General features: G+C 44.3%; 1 protein-coding gene and 1 non-coding gene across 2 annotated transcripts in view; one reads left to right on the top strand and one right to left on the bottom strand.

Moving 5' to 3' along the window:
* Nucleotides 1-3309: 3309 nt before the first annotated feature.
* On the bottom strand, nt 3310-3428 carry LOC145417948 (5S ribosomal RNA). The gene has a single exon (XR_013900609.1). It is a non-coding gene; the product is annotated as a 5S ribosomal RNA (ribosomal RNA).
* A 1596-nt stretch (nt 3429-5024) lies between these two features.
* LOC145417812 (uncharacterized) overlaps nt 5025-24276 on the top strand; it is a 106462-nt gene continuing 87210 nt past the window's right edge. Inside the window, exons 1-3 of the mRNA XM_080286435.1 lie at nt 5025-5071; nt 5167-5286; nt 22409-22600. Coding sequence (XP_080142561.1) covers nt 5025-5071; nt 5167-5286; nt 22409-22600 — 359 coding nt within the window. The remainder of the gene's footprint in view (nt 5072-5166; nt 5287-22408; nt 22601-24276) is intronic.

Raw genomic sequence — 24276 nt, 5'->3', positions numbered from 1 at the left:
GATTCTAAAAAGCTTAGAACATCGTGCAGCTCACGCTCCCAGTCATTGCACCACTTCGTGCTAGTCCTCATTACATCCTTCTTAGAAATTTTTCTGGCACTCCTCAATACATCTCTCCATAGAAATTTTTCTGGTACTGTACTCCTCATTACATCTTTGCATAGAAATTTTCCTGGTACTCCTCATTACATTTCTGCATAGAAATTTCCTTGGTACTCCTCGTTACATCTCTGCATAGAAATTTTCCTGTTACGCATTACATCTCTGCATAGCAGTTGTCCTGGTCTATCTATCTATCTATCTATAGCCCGACGCCCTAATCCCGCAAAGGGTGGCCGCAGACAAAACGCCTCCAAGTCACTCTGTCACCCACCATTTGACTACCCTCCCCCCAACTCACCCCCCCCCTCCCTCATATACCTCTCAACTCCATCCCTCCACCTCATCCTCGGTCTACCCCTGCCTCTCCCTCCCTCCACCTCACCTACATACACCCTCTTAGTCAGTCTTTCATTCTCCATTCTCTCCACATGTCCAAACCACCTCAGTGTATTTCTCCTAATCTTCTCAACCACATCCACATCTACCCCACAACGTTCCTTCACTTCTTCATTCGTCAACCTGTCCCTCCATGTCACTCCACATGCTCCTCTCAAGTAACTCATTTCCACTGCTCTCACTCTTGACTTGTTCCCCTTTTGCAAGGTCCACGCCTCGCTTCCATACGTCAGGGTAGGGATCACAATACTATCATGCAGTGACTTCTTAACTTCCATACTCACCTCCCTATTTCTCATCACTGCTTTCAGTGTACCAACAACCTTCCTTTCCTGTTGTACCCTTTCACGTACTTCATCCCCCAAAGTTCCATCCTTACTCATCACACTACCCAAGTACTTGAATGCACTCACATTCTCCATATCCTCCCCATCCAACCTCACTGAACACTCTGTGACTTCATTCCTCTCAGACACCATAACTTTACTTTTGTTTACATTAACTTTCAGCTTCCTCTTCCTACACTATCTATCTATTGCCAGACGCCTCAATCCCGTTTGGGGTGGCCACAAACAAATCGCCTCCAAGTCGCCCTGTCCCCCGCCATTTCACTGCCCTGCTCCCAACTCACACCCCCCTCTCCTACACACTGTCCCAAATTCATTCACCAAACCTTGCAACTCCCATTCATTTTCACTCAACAATACTGTATCATCAGCAAACAGCAACACCGGAAGCTTCCAAATCTCACCCTCATTCATTAGGGCCAGCCCCACATCCACTGCCCTACCTTGTACCTCCTTTACAACCCCATCCATATATATATTAAACAGCCATGGAGACATCACACACCCCTGTTTCAGTCCCACATTGAGATCAAAGAACTCACTCAGCTCACCATCCACTCACACTGTAGCCCTAGCTCCCTTGTACATACTCTTTACAGCACTCAGCAATTTCCCCTCCACTCCATATATTCTTAATACCTTCCACATACCTTGCCTATCTATTCTGTCATAAGCTTTCTCCAAGTCCATGAAGGCAGCATACACTTTCCTTCCCTTCTTTAGATACTTCTCCACTAAACATCTTAGAACAAATATCTGATCTACACACCCTTTTCCCTTCCTAAATCCCCCTTGTTCTTCTCCAACTAGCTCCTCTGTCATATACCTAACCCTATCAATGAGTATTCTACCATATATTTTACCAGTCACACTAAGAAGGCAAATACCCCTATGGTTACCACATACTTCTCTCTCCCCTTTTCCTTTGTACAGAGGAACAATTATACCTGATTTCCAGTCCTCTGGAACCCTTCCCTCTTCCCAAGCCAATCTACACAACTTCCATATCCACTCCACAACAATCTCACCCCCATACCTAAGCATTTCACCACACACTCCATCAATTCCTGGGGCCTTTCCCAGCTTAATCTTCTTCATCGCTTCCACTACTTCCGCCCTACTGATCTCTTCCTCCCTCCTCTCATCTTTTCTTCTCTCAGCCATTCCCCAGCCACTTATACTCACACTGCTTTCACTCTCTACATTCAACAAATCCTCAAAGTGCTCCTTCCATCTCCTCAATTTCTCTCTCTTCTCCACCAACAATCTATTATTCCTATCTTTCACTCCCCTGTTATTTCTCCTTTCACACTGCCTTACTTTCTTTACCTCCTTCCAAAACAATTTCTTACTTTCCCTCCTGGTACTCCTCATTATATCTCTGCATAAAAATTTTTCTTCACTGCCTGGTTCTTAAACTTTCACACTCTTCTCCTACGTGCAATACATTAGTCATGTTCTCAACAGCATATTATGACATACATCATATTGTATCAGTTTGTATAACAAAATGCAGCATTGGCTAGATGATAGGAAACCAACAGTGACTGTGTTTAAGATGCAGCTGCTGAAGAGAATGGCTCATTATCAATTCTTGTTATGGGAATGACATCACCAGGTGCACATTTGGAAGAGCAGAAGAGATATACATGATGCAGAGAAGTGTCATGGCCTATGAAACATTGCAACTGAAAAGAAAAAAGCAGTGCATGCACTTCCCAAGTTCCCAGTCTAGTGTGATTCCTTCTGTCACTACAGTAAAAGCTCGATTAACCGGCATCCAATGCATTGGCACATCCATATAACCAGAACGCAAATTTGATCCAGCATGGGGTCGAAAATATTCCGGATACCGGTGGGCAGTGTTTAGGAACTTCCTGTGCTGTTGTTTGCAAATGATATTGTATCATTAAGCAAAGATGAAGGGGAACTGCAAGGCTCAGTGAATGAGTCTGGGAGAGTGTGTAAGAAAAGGAATCTGAAGGAATGGAAGGAACAGGATCTCCTTCTCCTGTTCCTTCCATTTCTTCAGCTCCTGACCAAGTCCTTCCAATTCTTCAGCTCCTGACCTTGTTCCTTCCACTTCTCCTCCATTGTCTGAATCCTCATCTCACGATCCTGATGATCCCCCTGTAATTTTTGAATAGTTCTGTACAGTACAGGATAAAGTAGTATATGTGGCTAAGTTTTCAAAATTATTTTGGCCTGTAACATATGCTAAATTTTTCTTTTAAATAATTTTTGGTAATGTTTGTTGGTTTGTATTCAGTCCTGTACAATTCCTCTTGCTGTCTTTTCTTGTGTTTTGTAGTGTACCTGTACTGTATCTAATACTGAATAATGTCCATCCATCCATCCATTGCCAGACGCCATGTATCCCAAACGAGGTGGTCGAGGGCTTAGAGTTAATTGTTTTACAGGGAGGGGCACTAATCCTCCACCAACCCCACTTGACACGTAGGGATGCCAACAGCATCTGGTGTTCCCAGGCGGTCACCCATCCAAGTACTAACCAGACCCAGCGTTGCTTAACTTCTCTGATCGGACGGGAAGCGGTGTACTCAATGTGGCATGGCCGTTGGCCATGAATAATGTACTTTATGAAATAAAGTCCCAAGTTGGTCCTATTTCATTTGTTTGACCTCCCAGAAAATTTCTAAGAGTAACATTCGGTTATCCAGAAAATTCCATATCTGGAATGGAAGAATCCCCGTGCATTCCGGTTAATCAAGCTTTTACTGTATTTCTAATGCCTGAATAGTTTTGAATTATTTTCTATCAGGACTGGAGCACTGAGTGGAAGACATGATTGTTATCTCCTGATTCTTTGTAATATATTTATGTAATTATAGTTACTCATCCTCCACAGATATTTCATTTATGGAAAACTGTAACTTAGCAGTACTGTAATTAATAGTACACATATTAGAGACAAAACATGATGTTGGCATTTGGTCTGTTTAATGACTTATATTGCCATATGGCGACCATCATCCACTCACTTGATGTAGTGCTGCCTACTTCTTCCCTAGCCCTTATCATTCTTTTTCTGTGCCTGCCCTCCTCTCTTCCTGTTTCTCCCATCTTTCCTGTCACTTCTTACTGCTTTCCTCTCCTTTACAGGTGGCTTTACATTGAGTGACAAGCCAAATGGTTTCCTGTAAGCCAAGAAACCATTTACAATGCTGGGTGGTAACCATATAACCAAACCATACGTGCTTCCTACGTGTCAGGTAGTGGGTTGGTGGAGGGTTAATGCCCCTCCCCGTAAAACAAATAACTCAAGTCAGATGGCCACCCCTTACAGGATTATGGTGTCTGGCAATAGATAGATTTACTTAGGTTAGCATGGTTAGTGGTCTGTGAACATAAACAAAGCATCAGTGTACTGGATTGGTGGAGAGGTAGGAACTTTTTTTTCTAGTTTCAGTTTTATATATATATATATATATATATATATATATATATATATAGAAAATTGCATATTATAATTGTTTGTGCAGCATGTAAACCTTGTACTGTAGCAGTGAGTGTAAGTAGTGACACCTTCATAATGATATATGCTCTCTTTATTGCAGGAGAATCCGATGAGTAGTGGCCCATCATGGTCAGGGTCAGGTACCGGCTACCCTCCATGGTCATACCAAGACTCAGGTGGTGGTCCCCCTCCACATTATGTTTGCCCCTCCACAAACACCTGTCCAACATATCACAGTGCAGCACCTGTGGTCAATTTGCAGCATCAGAATTTTTCTTGCCCTCCGTCTCAGCCTTATGAGCCTCCACAAGTCCCTCCTGCAGCACCACAGTTGAGTCATCAACCCTATCCTCCAACAGTTCCCCCACCCAGCCATTTCCCACCTACTCAGCATGGTTCCTTACCCGACCAGCTCCAGCCCGTGCAGCATGGTCCCCCACTTGGTCAGGTTCCACCTCCCCACCATGGACCTCCAACTGGACAGTTTCTACCACATCAGAGTGCTCCTCCACCTGGTCCTCCAAACATTTACACTGTTCCCCAGCGTCCATTTTCAGAACCATCTGGCCCCCCACCACTCCCTGTTAGTGTAACTGTATCAGCACCCATACCTTTTCCTCCTTACCCTTCCCCTGGCCCACCACCGGCACCACCATCATGTCCTCCTCCTAGCCAGCCATTCAGTACAACTTCAAGTGGTTATGACTGGGGCCCAACACTCCCTCAGTCAACTCAGTTCCCCCCTGCTGTTGGTCCTTCCCAGAGTGCAACACATAATCAATCATGGCATGAGTGGGATGACCGGGCAACACCTCACCGGATAGCTCCAAATGATCCTACCAGGCACAGTTCACAGTCCAGCCAGGACAGAAATGGAGGAGGAACATCAGATACCTTTAGGGACAGCAGGAGCAGAGAACACACATCTCGTTCTAGATCCAAGGAAAAATCGCACTCGTCCAGGTAACTATAGTTTTATATTTTTTCTTGTATTTTGTATCAGTGAAGCATTGCCTCCAGATTTATTCACTTCAGTGAAAAATGTATGTGTATGTGTGTGTGTGTGTGTGTGTGTGTGTGTGTGTGTGAGAGAGAGAGAGAGAGAGAGAGAGAGGGGGGGAGACTGCTTGTGTAAACTGTGATTAGAACTGGGCCTAGAGCTGATCCTCGAGGTATTTCAAACAGAAAGGGAAGTGAGTTTGAGCTGTTGTTGTCCTCCACCTTACAGTACAGTAATGCCCCGATATACGATACTCCTAGATGCGATACCTCGGCTTAGCGATGGGGGTACAAATTGCACCAGGCCCCGATACCCAATGGGTGAGCCCCGGTTTAACTATGGGCCCTCCGATGTTGCGCCCGCAGATGAGGGGCCGAAATTTTGAATCGCGCGCATTCCTGCGGCCAGCTGAGCCCACCCACCTCCCAGGATGCGCAGAAATGCTTGCGCAGGCCCCATACCCATCGCTAACCCTGCACTCCCCCCATATCGCTATTCTTGTACCGGCCATCTCAGAGTGAGGATCTCGCTTACGCTCGCCCGCCACATATCGTATTGCACCACCAACATTACTCAAGTTGCTATCGTAGTGCATCGTAACTGTGTTTGAGCAGTGCCGTGAGTAGAGCAGTGATTCTAATCATGTGTGCAGTGTGATATTGTGTGAATTTTAGCCAAAATAAGTGTGATCATGTCTGGTCAGGGTGCTGCACATGGTGGAGCTAGTGGTGGTGCTAGTGGAGGCCCTAGTCATGGTGGTAAGCGTCCAGCTAGTGGTGGTGCTGGTGATGTTCCCGTGAAGCGTATCTGTAAGACTGTGTCACTGGAGGTGAAATTGGAAGTCCTTAAGCGGCACGACAAAGACGAAGGTGCGTGTTGGATCACCTCGGCTCTCCACCTGGCCCAGTCGACTGTCTCCGCCATTATCAAGAAGAAGGAGGCCATTAGGACTGCTGCTGGGGAGGTTGCAACCTTATCCGCCTCCCGTATCACCTGCCAGCGAGAGCCTGCAATGGAGGAGAAGGAGAGGATGCTGCACATGTGGGTGGAAGATCAAAACTGGTGCAAGGCACCCATGAGCCAGGCTGTTATTTGCACTAAGGCTCTCTCGATCTGGAACGAGCTCAAGGTAAGGCGTGAGCTTGATGAAAGTAAGACCTTTAAGGCTAGCCATGGGTGGTTTGACCGGTTTAAGAGCTGGGCAAATCTCCACCATGTGAAGATGTACAATGAGGCGGCGAGTGCAGATACGGTGGCGGCGGCAGCGTTTCCTGATGAGCTGAAACGCATCATCGCAGAGGGTGGCTATAGTGCGAAGCAGGTCTTGAATTTTGACGAGACTGGGCCCTTTTGGAAGAGAATGCCCTCCAAGACGTATGTTGCAACGGAGGAAAGGTCTATGCTTAGATTCAAGCCCTCGAAGGACCGGCTGACACTCCTGCTAGGGGGCAATGCCAAGGGTGACCTCAAGTTGAAGCCGCTCCTAATCTACCACTCCGAGAACCCCAGGGCTCTGGTGGGGTATGTTAAGGAGAACCTTGGGGTTATCTGGAAGTCGAACAAGAAGACTTGGTTGACTTCAGATATCTGTTTGTCATATTTTCACTCGTACCTCTCTCATGTGCTGAAGAGGTATGCGTCTTGTGAAAATCTGGCGAACAGATTTCTCCAGGTGGTGGATAATGCGCCTAGCCACCCGCCCGCAATGGGCCAGCAATGTTGAGGTGGTTTTCCTACCCCCAACACCATGTCTTTGTTGCTGTCAATGGACCAAGGGGCGATCACTGCCTTTAAGGCCTACTACCTCCGCCATACGATGAAGCAGTTGGTAAGGGCCTGTGACAGTGACGACAGAACAACCGTACAGCAGTTCTGGGGAGGGTACAACATACGCCAAGCCATGGAGAATATAACTGCAGCATGGGACGAGGTGAGTCAGGCGACGGTGAACGGTGTTTGGCGGAAGCTGTGGCCAGAATGTGGTCACTCCTTCATTGGCTTCCCCGAGAGCGTGCAATTCCGCCTGTTGAGCTTGTGTGGCAGGACATTGTGAAGTTGTCGCACAAGGCGGGTTTCAGGGAGGTCGACAAGGATGACGTGGAGGAGGTTCTCGAGAGCCACAGGGAAGAGCTCAGCAACAATGAGCTCCCCAGTATGGAGATTGAGCGGGCGCACCAGGAGGCAGAGGAGGAGGAGGTTGTGCCTGAGGTCCAAGCTCTCAACATCAAGATCCTGAAGGAGATGCAAACAAAGCTGGATGAGCTTATAGACCTTATGAAAACACATGACCCCCTCCCAGGATGAAGCAGGGACACAGCTAATTGGCTTGAGGAGAGTATGAAAGTGTACAGGATGATGCTGGAGGAGAAGAAGAGGGTGGCCAGGCAGACAACAATCACATTGTTCTTTAAGCAGACCCCCACAAGGCCAGCAAATCGCACAGGATCTCCCCAGCCCTCGACGAGCAGAGCATCTCCCAACCTTCAACCAGCAGAGAAACACCGAGGGACACCTCCTGCCGAGGACATGCTCGGCCTGCTGTGCTGGACCTAACCTCCAGCCGATTGCTGTCTCCCGTGTCACCTGTGTCTCCACTAAGGCACTCTGCCACTCCATCGCTGCCTTCCTCGTCCCACCCTTCATCTCCCACACCACTTCGGCAACTGTCTGTCTCCCTCGCCACGACGAGAGCCATCGCACCTGACACCATCGCTACTTCATCATACATCGCAGTGGTCTCCCTCGCCACCTCGCTGGACATCGCAGCTGTCTCCCACACCACCTCCTCTATCATCGCATCGCACTCCATCGCCACCCCCAGAGCCATCGCATCGCACCTCATCGCCACCGCTTGAGCCAGTGCATCACACCCCATCGCCTCCACCTGAGTCATCGCATCGCACTCCATCGTCTCCGCCTGAGTCATCGCATCACACTCCATCGCCAACCCCCTCTGACCCTCCCCTGGAGATAGGGTTTGAGGGCTTTGAGGAGGACTGAGTGTTGGGGAGCACCACATGTCCCCTAGCCTCGGGGGGGGGGGGGATAGCAAGGATGATGACCAGGACTGGACATGGACTTACAAGAAGTAAATGATGAGAGGTGTCTGATATTCTCCAACCTATTCCTCATGATTTTCAGGTTTTATTTGTTGCATTAATTGAGTTATTTACAGGTGTTAGGCATGGGTTAGCTTCCTTGACAGCTGTTAGGCCATTTAGATTGCCTTTAAACCTGTTTTTGGGCTCATCTTGGTGGGTTTTGGACTTGGTTTGAGGGGAAGCCCAAGGCTGGTAAACGGTCCACATTGAAATACATGTTAAAAGTACCCCGATGTACAATACCCCGCCTAACGATGGGGTTTTACCCAACCAATTAGATCGTTAAACTGGGTTATTCCTGTACTACACTTTGATATCTGTCTGGTAGATACGACTTAAGGAGCAAATGGGCATCATCACAATCACAATAAAAATTCAGATTGTCAAAAAGTACTTCATGATCTGCTGTGTCAGAAACTTTATATAGATACAGTAGAGTCATGATTTAAGACAGGGAAGCAACTATCTTACAGTAACACATGCATTGAATTTCACCCTTAATTATTCAGGAGTTGATGGAGTGTGTGGTGAAATGCTAAAGCATGGGGAAGAGTTAGTAGTAGAATGGATATGGAAGATGTGCAGATTGGCGTGGGTGGAAGGTAGATTCCCAGAGGATTGGGAGTCAGATGTAATTATTCCCCTGTAGAAAGGAAAAGGGAAAAAGAAGTGTGTGGTACTTATAGGGACATTTGTCTTCTTAGTATAATAGTAAAAGTATATGGTAGGATACTTATTGACAGAGTTAGGGAAATAACAGAGGATGTAGTTGGAGAAGAACAGGGAGGTTTTAGGAAGGGAAGAGGTTGTGTAAATGGGGCATTCATTCTTAGCTCTGTAGTGGAAAAGCTTCTAGAGAAGAAAAAGAAGTTGTATGTGGCCTTCATGAATTTGGAGAAAGCATATGACAAGGTAGATAGACAAGGAATGTGGGTTACGATGGGGTTACGTCAGGTCATACCTTAACGTATAACGATTTTATCGTAAATCGGTAGATTGAAATACATTATAAAAAGGGGGTTACGTCAGCTCAACTTCCCAAAATCACCTACCCAAGACCGAAACGTCGGTCCAAGTTGTCTCCAAGACCAAAACAAACACTATCACACCAATACAGGCAGCGTTACTCACATACAGTAAATCATTGCAACAACACAACAAACACACTTGCACAACATTGGCCTTGTGCTACATGATGTATAGGCCTACAGTAGCACGATGCTTGGCTGAGAGGTGACAATAGCTGGGGGGCACATGTGAATGAGTGAAAAAGACATCACTTTGAAGGGGTGGTGGGACTGCAATTGAACCAAAACAATGCTCTGCACGCTGGGGCCGCCATCTTTCCTGAGACAAGTGATGGTCACCTTGCGTGTGCCTGGTGCTTTGTACGAAATTTTCCGATGACAATATCGTTATAGTGGGAAATTTATCGTAAATCGGATTTTGGGGTGGAACTTTTCTGTTATCGTTGTAGCGAATTATTGTATACCGAATCAACGTAAAACAAGTAGTGACTGTATATGGAGTAAATGGGAAGTTGTTGAATACCGTGAAGAGTATACAGGTATACGAGGGGGCTAAGGCTGCATTGCATGTGAGTAGTGAACTGAGTGAATTTTTCTGTCTGAATCTTGGAGTGAAAGAGGGATGTGTCAAGTCCTCATGGTTGTTAAGTCTGCATATGGATGGGGTTATAAAAGAGTTACAAGGTAGGGTAGTGGATATTGGAGCATCTCAAATGAGAGAGGGCAGTGTTTGGAAACCCCCTGTACTGTTGTTTGCAAATGATATTGCATTATGTAAAGACGAAGGAGAACTGCAATGCTTGGTGGATGATTTTGGGAGAGCATGTAAGAAACAGAATTCAAAGGTGAATGTAGAGAAGGGTAAAGTTATGGTCTTTTAGAGAATTGAAGCCACTGAATGTACGATGAGGCTGGATGAGGAGGAAATGGAAAATGTAAATGCATTTAAGTACATGGGTAGTGTGATGAGTAAGGATGGAAGTTTACTGGGTGAAGTGGTTTTAAGGGTACAGCAGGAAAGAAAGATTGCTGGTTCTTTGAAGGCAGTGTTAAGGAACAGAGAAGTGAGCATGGAAGTAAAAAAAAGCCGCTGCATGACAGTATTGTGATACAATACCCACCCTAACATATGGAAGTGAAGGTTGGACCTTGTTAGAAGGACACAAATCAAGAGTGAGAGCAGCAGACATGAGTCATGTGAGAGGAGCATGTGGGGTTACGTAGAGAGACAGACTGACAAATGACGAAGGGAAAGAGCCTTGTGGTGTGGGTGTGGATGTGGTAGAAAGTGTTAGGGAAAATACAATGAGATGGTTTGGCCATGTGGAGAGGATGGAGAACGAGAAACTGACGAGGAGGGGGGATATACGAGTGAGGTGGAGGGAGGGGGAGGATGAAGTGGAGAGGTATATGAGAGAGGGGTGCGTGAGCTGGGAGCTGGGCAGTGAAATAGTGGGGGACAGGGCAACATGGAGGCAATTTGTTCGTGGCCACCCCCACCCCCCCACCCCCCACCCTTTTTTTTTTTTTTTTTTTTTTTTTTTTTTTTTTTTTAATGCTAGGAAGAAGGAAGCAAAGGCCACAAGCCCACAATACTGTTCCTTCCAAGAGAAAAACAAAGTTCAAGAGAGAGCCAAATTCAAGCTCCGGTCATTTCAAGTTGCCTGGACACACTGCTTTTGATAGAATGGAGATCATAGCTAGCAGGAAACACAGACAGAGGTAGACAGTTCCAGAGTTGACCTGTTGCATGAATGAAGGACTGGGAGTAACGGGTAACTCTTGCATTAGAGAGTTGGACAGTAAAAGGATGAGAGTTTGCTGCTGGCAATAGATAGATAGATAGATTATTCAGTATCATGATAATATCACTCATTTGCACAGGACAAACTGTGTAGTAAGTGGGTGCATTTAGGTACAGTATTGGGTTTTCAGATGGCTACATTTGTTTACACTTTGTACGTTGTGCTTTTGTCAGTTGCTGCTAGGGTTTCTTGACCCAAGCTGACCCACATCTGCTGCCTGCTGCTGCCTGCCTCAGTTTCATTGTTATGTTGGCTTTCATTGTGTGAAGCATTTATTTTATTTTTTTCCTCACTCCTCATATCATCTCAGAACTCTTAGCATGCAGTTCCATATTAACTTTAGTTACAATGCCTAGGCATTCAGGAAGTGTTAAGAGCACAAGAAAAGCATTTATTTTCAAGGAAGGAGTGAAATAATTGAAAAAATGGCATGTGGTCTGAGAGCTTAATGTAAACAGGAGTAACATTTGGACAATACAGGGTGGGACACTCAGGGAAAAGTCAGGTGTGTTGACGATTTACATCATCACCTTGTTGGAGAATCGATAAAAAACTAAGAATGTAAATGATGAGGGAACAGTAAAATGCATGTTTTCACTTTTAGTGCAATGAGTGTGAGAAGGGCTTTGTGACTTATGTTTGTTATGAACTGACAGACTCGTGACTGGAAGATTCAACTCTTATGGGTTGTGAAGATTGCATGTTGGTAGGGCGACATGGAGGTTATGCGTTTGTGGCCACCTCTTTCGGGATTGAGGCGTCTGGCATATTTAAAAAAAAAAAAAAAAAAAAAGTTAGGTAAGGTAATTATATGAGTTCGGTTCTTGTGAATTATACTGTCATAAAAATTGTAGCATTTGGCTGACTTGTTTATTATTCAGGATTACCTCATTCATGTTTACCATTGAAGTTGTACGCAGTCTCTCCGTGCAGACAGTTTTGTTTTTTCCTCTGTTGTTGATAACTAATGATACTGTACTTTCAAAAATGGTTTCACACTGCTTCCCACCTGCCCCCCCCTAACATTGCACCAAAAGTTATCCAGTAAAAGTCTCAGAGACTTCTACTGGATAACCTAAATCATGTTGAAAGGAAGAGTGTGATATTTAAGGTGGCAGATCAGATCTATCTATCTCTATCTCTCTATAGCCCGATGCCCTAATCCCGCAAAGGGTGGCCGCAGACAAAACGCCTCCAAGTCGCTCTGTCACCCACCATTTGACTACCCTCCCCCCAGGCACCCCCCCCTCCCTCATATACCTCTCAACTCCATCCCTCCACCTCATCCTCAGTCTACCCCTCCCTCTCCCTCCCTCCATCTCACCTACATACACCCTCTTAGTCAGTCTTTCATTCTCCATTCTCTCCACATGTTCAAACCATCTCAGTGTATTTCTCCTAATCTTCTCAACCACATCCACATCTGCCCCACAACGTTCCTTCACTTCTTCATTCGTCAACATGTCCCTCCACGTCATTCCACATGCTCCTCTCAAGTAACTCATTTCCACTGCTCTCACTCTTGCCTTGTTCCCCTCTTGCAAGGTCCACGCCTCACTTCCATATGTCAGGGTAGGGATCACAATACTATCATGCAGTGACTTCTTAACTTCCATATACACCTCCCTATTTCTCATCACTGCTTTCAGTGTACCAACAACCTTCCTTCCCTGCTGTACCCTTTCACGCACTTCATCCCCCAAAGTTCCATCCTTATTCATCACACTACCCAAGTACTTGAATGCACTCACATTCTCCATATCCTCACCATCCAACCTCACTGCACACTCTGTGACTTCAATCCTCTCAAACACCATAACTTTACTTTTGTTTACATTAACTTTCAGATTCCTCCTCCTACACACTGTCCCAAATTCATTCACCAAACCTTGCAACTCCCATTCATCGTCACTCAATAATACTGTATCATCATCAAACAGCAACACCGGAAGCTTCCAAATATCACCCTCATTCAATAGGGCCAGCCCCACATCCACTGCCCTACCTTGCACCTCCTTTACAACCCCATCCATGTATATATTAAACAGCCATGGAGACATCACACAACCCTGTTTCAGTCCCACATTGAGATCAAAGAACTCACTCAGCTCATCATCCACTCGCACCATAGCCCTAGCTCCCTCATACATACTCTTCACAGCACTCAACAATTTCCCCTCCACTTCATATATTCTTAATACCTTCCACATACCTTGCCTATCTATTCTGTCATAAGCTTTCTCCAAGTCCATGAAGGCAGCATACACTTTCCTTCCCTTCTTTAGATACTTCTCCACTAAACATCTTAGAACAAATATCTGATCTACATACCCTTTTCCCTTCCTAAATCCCCCTTGTTCTTCTCCAACTAGCTCCTCTGTCACATGCCTAACCCTATCAATGAGTATTCTACCATATATTTTACCAGTCACACTAAGAAGGCAAATACCCCTATGGTTACCACATACTTCTCTCTCCCCTTTTCCTTTGTATAAAGGAACAATTATACCTGATTTCCAGTCCTCTGGAACCCTTCCCTCTTCCCACGCCAATCTACACAACTTTCATATCCACTCCACAATAATCTCACCCCCATACCTAAGCATTTCACCACACACTCCATCAATTCCTGGGGCCTTTCCCAGCTTAATCTTCTTCATCGCTTCCACTACTTCCGACCTACTGATCTCTTCCTCCCTCCTCTCATCTCTTCTTCTCCCAGCCATTCCCCAACCACTTATACTCACACTGCTCTCACTCTCTGCATTCAACAAATCCTCAAAGTGCTCCTTCCATCTCCTCAATTTCTCTCTCTTCTCCACCAACAATCTATTATTCCTATCTTTCACTCCCCTACTATTTCCCCTTTCACACTGCCTTACTTTCTTTACCTCCTTCCAAAACAATTTCTTACTCTCCCTCCATTTCACACTCAGATTCCTCCCAAACTCTTCATCCACTTTCTTCTTACTCTCCTTCACCAGTCTCTTAACCTCCCTTCTCCTGCTCACATATACCTCTCTCTTCTCTCTCTCATCTTCTCCCCTACCTCTACTAGCTAACCATTCACTATATGCCTTCTTCTTTTGTTCCACAGCTTGTTTCACCTCATCATTCCACCATGCTGTCCCTTGCACACCCTTGCATCTCCTCCTCACTCCACAAACCGCCTCACACGCTGTGCCTATCTCTTCTGTGAATATCTTACATACGTCTTCCACCCCTTCCATCTGCTCTAGCTCATACTTTCCCAATCTTTCTTCCACTATGCTCTTATACTCTGTCATTTTCTCACTATCTTGGAATCTCTCCACTCTTCTCACAGGAGCTGCTTCCTCCTGTCTTCCCCTTCGTCTCCTCAACCACTTTCTTTGCATCTCTACCTTGGCCATCACTAAGTGATGGTCCGAGACTCCATTCCCCCACCCTCTCCACACTCTTGCATCCAACACTTGTCTTCTCATTCGCTCATCCACACACACGTAGTCTATCATTGCCTTTCGTTCAACAAGTTCACCATCCATCCTCCTCATTACTCTCCATGTATACCGGTGGATCATCTTATGACGAAAGTAGGTGTTGGCTACTGCGAACCCCTTACAAGCACAGATGTCCACCAAAGCACTACCATTCCCATGTACAGTACTTCAGCTGGCACACCCCACTGACCAACCACTCCATCCACTCGTACATTCCCAACTTTGCCATTCATGTCTCCAATCAATAGCACTCTCTCACTTCTCTCAAACTTGTCCATGCATGCTTCTACTCTCGCCCAAAACTCATCTTTCACTCTTGCCAATCGATCCTCTGTTGGGGCATACACACATACAATCGCCCATGCTTGTATACCTACAAGATGATGAAGGAAATAGGAATAGGAATATAAATTGAGGAAAGTTTGGGCATGTGGAGGGGATGGGGGATGATAATTGGGTGCAGAAAATGAGAAGCATTAATATTAGGGTTGGCATTGCAAGGGGTAGACCAAAAAAGACCTGGGACAAGGTCATTAAATGTGACCTCAGAATTTAAGGACTGAACAGGGAGGCTGCCAGAGATCGAGCAGCATGGATAGCCGCATTAGGTGACAAAGGCCAGTGCATGCCAGCCATCAAAAACAAAATGAAGCCTTCAAAAACAAAACGAAGGACAGAATTTTGTAAACAAAGTGGGGGTGCCTTTCATCCATTCATTTAGTGTAGTGATACTTTATTTTGGGGTAGCTCTGCATTGAGTGGCAAGCTAAATGATATCCTATAAACCAGGAAGTAATTTAATACTCTGGGTGGTAACTTTATAACCAACCAGCAAGAGTTCCCTATGTTTTAACAGGTGGGTTGGCAGAGGGTTAGTGCCCCTCCCTGGAAGTGCCCCTCCCTAGAAAATAACTAACTAAAAATACAAACGAGAAGCCTCGATGAAAAAGGAACGAACAAAGGACATGGTACAGATTGCAACATGGAATGTAAGGAATGCAAATGATGGGGTGAAAGAGAGAGAGAGATTGTCCAGGTGCTTGAGGGTGCAAAAGTGGACATACATGGATTAAATGTGACTAAATGGGGAGGTGAGGGAGTGGGAGTACAGTTGGAATATGTATATGGGAGGTGAGAATAAGAGGGCACAAGAGGAAGTATGTATTGTTATGTGCAAGAGATGGAAGGAGAATATAAGAGAGTATGGATCATTTGGTTCAAGGATTGTGTGGGTAAAATTGAAAGTGGGAATACAGACATGGGCAATTGTGTGTGTGTTGGGGGAGAGGGTGTATGCACCAGTGCAAGATCATGCAAGCAGAGTGAAAGAAGAATCCTGGAAGAGTGCATGGAAAATTTTGAAAGGAATGAGAGTGTTTTTGATGAGAAATATGAATGGAAAAGTAGGGAATGTGAAGGTGGATGGATTAGTTGATGAGTGAAGTGTGCCTGCAGAAGTGGATGAGATTGGCAGTGCTGTAGTGGACATTTGTGCTGGGAAGGGATTGGTGATAGCCAGCACCCTCTTTCAGCAAAAAATGATTCATAGGTATGCATGGCGAGTAATAAGAGTGGGTAGTGAACTGAATGAATGGAAGGCAAGGGCTGATTATTTGTGTGTGGATGACAGAATGAGAAGGTGTGTAATGGATGCAAGAGCATACAGAGGTTTGGGGAGTGAACTTTCTGCCCACCACTTGTGATGGTGATAGTAAAGGCCCAAGTGCAATGGAGGGATAGAGGGAGGGAAGGACAGGAGGAAGTAGTCCATACAAGTAGGGTAGAAAGGTTACAAGAGGATGGAAAAAAAGGCAGGATATAAGAGAGAAGTGGAGGAGCAATTAGGTAAATATGATCTGCAGCAGATGGGAGAGATGGAAGATGTGTGCAAGATATTCACAGAAGAAATCTGTACAGCAAGTGAGGTGGTGTATGGGGTGAAGAGAAGACAATAGGGAGTGCAAGGAACAGCATGGTGGAATGAAGAGGTGAGACATACTGTGGTACAAAAGAATAAAGCATATAGTGAGTGAATGGGAAGCAGAGGCATGGAGAAAGTTGAGAGACAGAAAGAGAGTTATATGTAGAGAGAAAGAAAGCAGTGAAAAGATTAGTAAGAAGAGAGTAGATGAGGAATTTGGAAGGAATTTGAGTGTAAAGTGGAGGGAATGTAAGGAAATGTTCTGGAAAGAGGTAAAGAGAGTTAGATAGGGTGATGATGAAGTTAGTAGGGGGGTGAAAGATGAAAATGGTAGATTGGTAGTGGGGATAGGACAGAAATTGAGCTGATGGAGAAAACACTTTATTGAACTGTTATACATAGAGAATGAAGGTAATGCAAGTATAAGTGGATGGGGAATGACTTGGATTAGGAGGGAGGTGAAAATTGGGAAAGAGTTCAGTAGGATGGAAGTAGTGGAAGCAATGAAGAGAGTCAAAATGGGGAAAGTTCCAGGAATTGATGGAGTTTGTGGTGAAATTATGAAGCATGGGGAAGAGATAGTAGTAGAATGGATATGGAAGATGTGCAGATTGGCCTAGGAGGAAGGTAGAGTCCTGGAGGATTGGAAGTCAACTATAATTATTTCCCTGTACAGTAAAAGTCCTATTATTCGGCAGCTGATTGTTTGGTAGATCCGACATTTCGGCAGTTTTGAGAAATAGTCCCATTTACGAAAATCATTGATTGTTCGGCAGATGTCCGGAATCATCTCGGCAGTCTAGGAAGTGTTATCTGTGGCATGTAGGCCTAATGCTTCACTACACTTCTGTATGTTCACTAATTTCTATATTTTTATTCAGATTCAGGTATAGTACTGTATTGATTACAATATTGTACAGTATCATACACTACAGTAACCACCCCCACCAAATTAACGAGGGTTACGTTCCAAGCCACCACGCTAATTCTTGCAATTCTTTCATTCTTGATGCCTTCCTGAAAATGACACCGGTAAATGAGTAGCCCATGAACCACTGACACTGTAATGCATTACCCATAAATAAATGTTGCTTGTTAAATCAGTTTCCCCGTTGTTTTTAGCTGTACGGCTGTGACAGCTCTAGTATTTTTATTCCTCAGCATAATGGTGGCCCTGGTGAGAGAGGATAGTGTTTGGAAACTCCCTGTACTGTTGTTTGCAGATGATACTGTGTTGTTGAGTGAAGACGAAGGGGAGCTGCAAGGCTTGGTGGATGAGTTTGAGAGAGTGTGTAAGAAACGGAACCTAAAGGTGAATGTAGGGAAGAGTAAAGTGATGGTCTTTGAGAGAGGTGAAGTTAGTGAATGTACAGCAAGGTTAGATGGTGAGGAATTGGAAAATGTGAGTACGTTTAAGTATTTGGGTAGTGTGATAAGTAAGGATGGAGGTTTGGAGTGTGAAGTGCTTGAAAGGGTACAGCAGGGAAGAAAGGTTGCTGGTTCCTTGAAAGCAGTGATAAGAAACAGGGAAGTGAGCATGGAAGTGAAAAAGTTACTACATGACAGTATTGTGATACCAACTCTAACGTACGGAAGTGAAGCTTGGACATTGTTGGAAGGACACAAGTCAAGAGTGAGAGCAGTGGAAATGAGTTATTTAAGAGGAGCCTGTGGAGTCACGTGGAGAGACAGGCTGACGAATGAGGATATAAAGGAGCGTTGTGGTGTGGATGTGGATGTGATAGGAAGCGTTATGAGGAACACACTGAGGTGGTTTGGCCATGTGGAGAGGATGGAGGGCGAAAGACTGACGAAGAGAGTGTATGTGAGTGAGGTGGAGGGGGGAAGAGGGAGGGGGAGGCCGAGGATGAGATGGAGGGATGGGGTGGAGAGGTATATGAGAGAGGGGGGTGTGAGTTGGGAGCAGGGCAGTGAAATGGCGGGGGACAGGGCGACTTGGAGGCGATTTGTTTGTGGCCACCCCAAACGGGATTGAGGCGTCTGGCAATAGATAGATAGATAGATAATGGTGGAAGGGACTGTCCTGTTTAACTGAACCTAACCTAACCGAGTTTAACTGTACCTTATAATTTAACCAAACCTAACCTAACCTAAAGTCAGAAAAATACTTAAAAATAAACTGGAGGAATATGAATTGCTAAGGTCTCTCTGATGAAAGTTAAACGTACATTTAGTGCTTATTCTTTTGTTTGTTTTTGTGCTTAACATGAAAAAGAGAGCATTGATGCAAACAGTAATATATCCCATTAATCCTTTAATAACCTCTGGTACTGAACAACCTTTTACAGTACCGATGTCAGTGATGTAAAGTTAGTGTGAGCTATAAAGAAAACTGAACAATTATGGGGAGGGAACGAAGGTCAGTGGTATGTTTACATGACTACGCTACGATTCCAAGCAGTTAAGCGGTCGGTTAATCTCAGATGTTTTCGCCCATTTGGTAAATACACCGTAACTTTATCAATCTTTCCGTGACTCATAGCAAATCATAGCATGGGTTTAGGAAGCTAAATAACACATTGCTAGGTGAGCCAGACGATTATCTTCCCATCTTTAAGAAAAATAAATTGATTTCAGAAGAATGGAAGAACTTTACGTACTCAGAAAGGGATTTAATTTCTTCCATTTTCTTTTAAGATGTGAAGATAATCGTCTGGCGCACCTAGAAATGTGTTATTTAGCTCCCTAAACCCATGCTATGATTCGCTATGATTGACTGGAGAATTGATAAAGTTACGGTGCATTTACCAAACTGGCGAAAACATCTGAGATTAACTGACCCCCTGACTGCTTGGAATCGTAGCATAGAGTCGTGTAAACATACCAGTGACCTTCGTTCCATTCCCATAATTGTTCACAGTTTTTCCATAGCTCACTAACTCGACATAGGTACTTTAAAGGGTTGTTCAATGTCGGAGGTTATTAAGGGGTTCATGGAATACATTACTGTTTCCATCAGTACTCTCCTTTCACATGTAAAAAAAAACAAACAAACAAAAGAGTGAGTGCTAAATGTAATTTATGACTTTCATCAGAAAGACCTTACCAGTTCAGATCCCTTTATCTTATGCAATTTTCCAACTATTTTATTTTGTTTGGAAAAAGTACTGTATACAGTACTCACTCCAAACATATTTGTAATAATATAAGTAGTGATGAGTTCACCAATACAAGTGATGTACTGAGCTGGTAGGTAATATTCCGTATCATTTCGGCCATCCAGGAAGTGTTATCTGACTTGTAGGCCTACTGTGTCATTACCCTTGTATATGTTCACTAATATACTGTATATATATATTTCAGATTCAGGTATAGTACTGTATTGATTGCAGTATTGTACAGTATACAGTACTCTCTCCAAACACAGTTGTAATACCGTACCATAAGTGGTGATAAGTGTTCACCAATATATTTAAGGTACTGAGTGGGTAGGTTTTTGATTATTCGGCAAATCTAATTTCTCGGCATCATCCTGGTCCCATAGATGCCGAATAATGGGACTTGTACTGTATAAAGGAAAAGGGGGAAAAGAAGTGTGTGTTAATCATAGGGGCATTTGTCTTCCGAGTGTAATAGGAGAAGTATATGATAGGATACTTATTGACAGAGTTAAGGAAATAACAGAGGAATTAGTTGGAGAAGAGCAGGGAGGTTTTAGGAAGGGAAGAGGTTATGTAAATCGAGTATTCATCCTTAGGTCTTTAATGGAAAAGTTTCTGGAGAAGGGGTAGAGGTTGTATGCAGCTTTCGTGGATTTGGAGAAAGCATATGACATAGTGGATAGGCAAGGTATGTGGAAAATATTAAGAATAGATGGAGTAAATGGGAAGTTGTTGAATACCCTGAAGAGTATGTATAAAGGAGTTAAGGCTGCAGTGTGAGTGGATAGTGAACTGAGTGAATTTTTCTTGTTGAATGTTAGATTGAAACAGGGATGTGTCATGTCTCCATGGTTGTTCATTCTGTAAATGGATGGGGTTATAGAAGAGGCACAAGGTAGGGCAGTGGATGTTGGAGCAACCTTAATGAGAGAGGGCAGTTTTAAGAAACTTCTTGTACTGTTGTTTGTTGATGATACTGTATTGGTGGAGATGAAGGGGAACTGCAAGGCTTGGTGATTGAGTTTGGGAGCGTGTGTAAGAAACAGAATCTAACAGTAAATGTACGGGAGAGTAAAGCTATGGCATTCGAGAGATGTGAAGCCACTGAATGTGAGGTGAGGGTGGATGATGAGGAAATGGAAAATGTGAGTGCAGTTAAGAAATTGGGTAGTGTGATGAGTAAGGATAGAAGTTTAGAGGGTGAAGTGGTTGAAAGGGTACAACAAGAAAGAAATGTTTCTGGTTCTTTGAAAGCAGTGATAAGAAATTGGATAGTGACCATGGAAGTAAAAAAGTTGCTGCATGACTGTAGTGTGGTACCAACTCTAATGTATGGACGTGAAGCTTGGACCTTGTTGGAAGGACACATGTCAAGGGTAAGGGCAGTTGAAATGAGTTATTTGAAAGGAGCATGTGGAGTTACATGGAGAGCCAGACTGACAAATGAGGAAGTGAAGGAGTATTATGGTGTGAATGTGGATGTGATAGGAAGCGTTAGGAGAAAGAAACTGAGATGGTTTGGCCATGCGGAGAGGATGGAGAGCAAGAGACTAACAATGAGAGTGCATGTGAGTGAGGTGGAGGGGGGAAGAGGGAGGGGGAGGCTGAGGAGGAGATGGAGGGATGAAGTGGAGAGGTATATGAGAGAGGTGGGGGGGTTGAGCTGGGGGAAGGGCAGTGAAATGGGGGGACAGGGAGACATGGAAGCAAAGTGCTTGTGGCCCCCTGTTATGGGATTAAGACGTCTGGCAATTGATAGATAGATAGATAGCTAGAAGTATACAGTACATATTTGGAACAGCGTAAAAGGAGATGGCGTGGGCAAAGAACATACCTGTGTTCAAAGATAGACTGTGTAAATGTAGATATGGAGTCAGGACAACATGAGCCTAGCTGAGATCCTATATACTACCACTAGGTTATTGTTGTTGTTGTTGTTGTTGCATAGTAACTCCAGTCTGTCTGGTCAGACAGACCCATCAACCACAGACAAACAACTCTCTCTGCAGGACTGTCCCTTTTAGTGAATTGTTATTTCCTTGTGGTACATGGCACCTCACCGCAGCAAGGAACGGGGAAGAATGTGGAGATTTGGTTCCTGGTTGGATTCTACATTTAGATCTCTTTGCCCAGTTTTCAGGGGCACCATAGTAGGCGCAATGTCACCCCATTACTGTATTTGGTTTTATGGTTAACACCCAGTGATGTAAATGGTTTCCTAGGCTACAGGAAACCATTAAACTTGTCACTCAGTGTAGATTCTCCTAAAGGCAACACTACATCAAGTGAGTGGATGATTAGGTAAACACAGACAAGTAGATGTGTGCTCATAGAGACAATGTATATTGTAAAAGGCTTTTAAAAAGGGCTAAGGTTAATGGTTGGAAACCACCTCCTAGTGCTGTAGGAGTGTGGTATTCTTGTGATGGAAAACTTTTGTTGCAGCCATCCATTTACTGTACCATACAGATCCTGTGATACACTAGAGCATGTTGATTGTACAGTATCTAAGACTTCATTTTACCTTTGATTTATGTCCCCCAAAAGACAGAGAAACATGGTGTAAATCCCCTTAGCCTCAGACACTGAAAATGGGTAATGGATAAGATAATGATGATGCTTTTTACAGTTATGAAGATGAACGAGATGGTCTTGAGCGAAGGTACAAGGATGATCGTGGATACTCCAAGCAGAATGATGACAGGTGGGCAGAGCGGCGAAGCGCTTGTAGGAAAAGGTCAAGAAGTCCAGCAGATTTTCCGGCAAGAAATGAGTCGAGACAGTGTTCTCCGCGCAGAATGATCAAGGGTTTTTATAATCGGTAATTTTTTATTCATACTGTTTTTTTTATAGTTTTGCCTCTGTAGATGTAAATTTGTGCGTTTTTCATTATTACTTATATACTGCTTAGTTCTCCTCCATACAGTGTAAAGTTTGCCCTTTCCAACATTACCATCTGTTTAATTTTCAAGAACCCTTTGCCAAGTACCAATTCAGTTTATTCCTATTTATTCATTCAGTAATTCACAACTCACTGTTACCGTACTTTCTTCCGGTTCTAAAATATTTCCATTAAAGTTATTCCTGTTTAATCATTCAGTAATTCATATCCCACTATTACCATGCTTTCTTCCAGATCCAAAATATTTTCACTATTTTTTGTTTTTCATTGAACCTCATCATGCCTGCAGCAATTCTGAAAAGTAACTGTTATAGCTTGTAACTTAAGAATGTTCTCTTGCACTCGTAGCCCATTATTTTTTCCTATGTGAGAATGCTGGCAATTAAACATTTTCATGGAGGATTCTTGTAACTTTAATGCTAACCATCCTGTTGTTCAGAATACAATGAAGTTCCCCAATCACTCTCCTCTCCTGAATCAATGTTTCCGTACCTTAAAACATCATTTTGCCTTATTTACAAATCAGAACACCCAGATATTGAAAACTATCAACCTCCTCAAACATTCACCTCCCATCTGTAGTCTGTAATCACTGTGCTTCGCCATTCAGTCTTATACCACACGCCAGAAACTGTTGTTTTATGTTCTTTCCTATCAGTTACTGTTAATTGTCTTTGTTCACAATTTTCTTATGATTATGATGATGATGATGATGATTATTATTGTAATTATTATTATTATCATTATCCTCATAATGATTCTCATGTTCAGACCCATTCTCTCCACATAACCATAATCTGGTGTCCATGAACTTCCTTACTTCACAACTTTCATGAATCACATTATTCACTATCCTGTCTGCTCTCTGCACGCCACTCACATTCCCCAACAGCCCCATTTCCAATGTTCTTACTGATGGCTTTTCATTTTTTGTGCCACACCATAGTCTCTCACCTATATATTAACCCCTAAAGTCCTAGTTGCATCAACTTTTGCAATTTGAGTTTTATGCCAAAATGCCTAATCTCATCAATTGAGCGGGGCCTGTAAAAAACTGCGGAGAGCTTCTTCCTTCCCGATTATGACATACATGGCTTCAGGCCAATGAGAACTCACCCCTGAGGTGGCGTGAGGGGGAATTGGACCAACCTGGGCGGTGGGGGGGCACTCCCCCTCTGGGCCGTCTCCATTCCACCCTTTACCCCATTCCCTCACTCCCTCCTTGTCCCCCATCACCTTCCCACCCCTCCACACTCCTGCATCTCTTCTCCCACCACCACCTGTGTCCCTTCCCACCCACTTTTGCCCCTCCTCCCACCCTGCTAGCCTTGTTTTCCCCTAAACCCCACCCCATCCCTCCCTCCTCGTCCCTCACTATCCTTCCACCCCCTACAGACACCCGAGAGGTATCAGGCCGCCAAGATGTTACAGAACACACTGAAGTGCTTTCTTTTCATGTGAAAAGTTGGTTATTTTTCCAAACCCTTTACCTTGAGGTCTACTCTCCACAGCCTACTTTATCTCCCCAGAGCCTAATCTCCCCACACCCACATACACCTGTTTTCATGATTGGTGTGACAAAACTCTTTGAAATG

The sequence above is a fragment of the Coenobita brevimanus genome, chromosome 111 (assembly GCF_032717465.1).
Source record: "Coenobita brevimanus isolate Jiangsu-jjx chromosome 111, ASM3271746v2, whole genome shotgun sequence".
Classification (NCBI taxonomy): Eukaryota; Metazoa; Arthropoda; class Malacostraca; order Decapoda; family Coenobitidae; genus Coenobita; species Coenobita brevimanus.
Note: the sequence above shows the minus strand (reverse complement) of the source record. Positions and strands in the feature narration are given on the sequence as shown.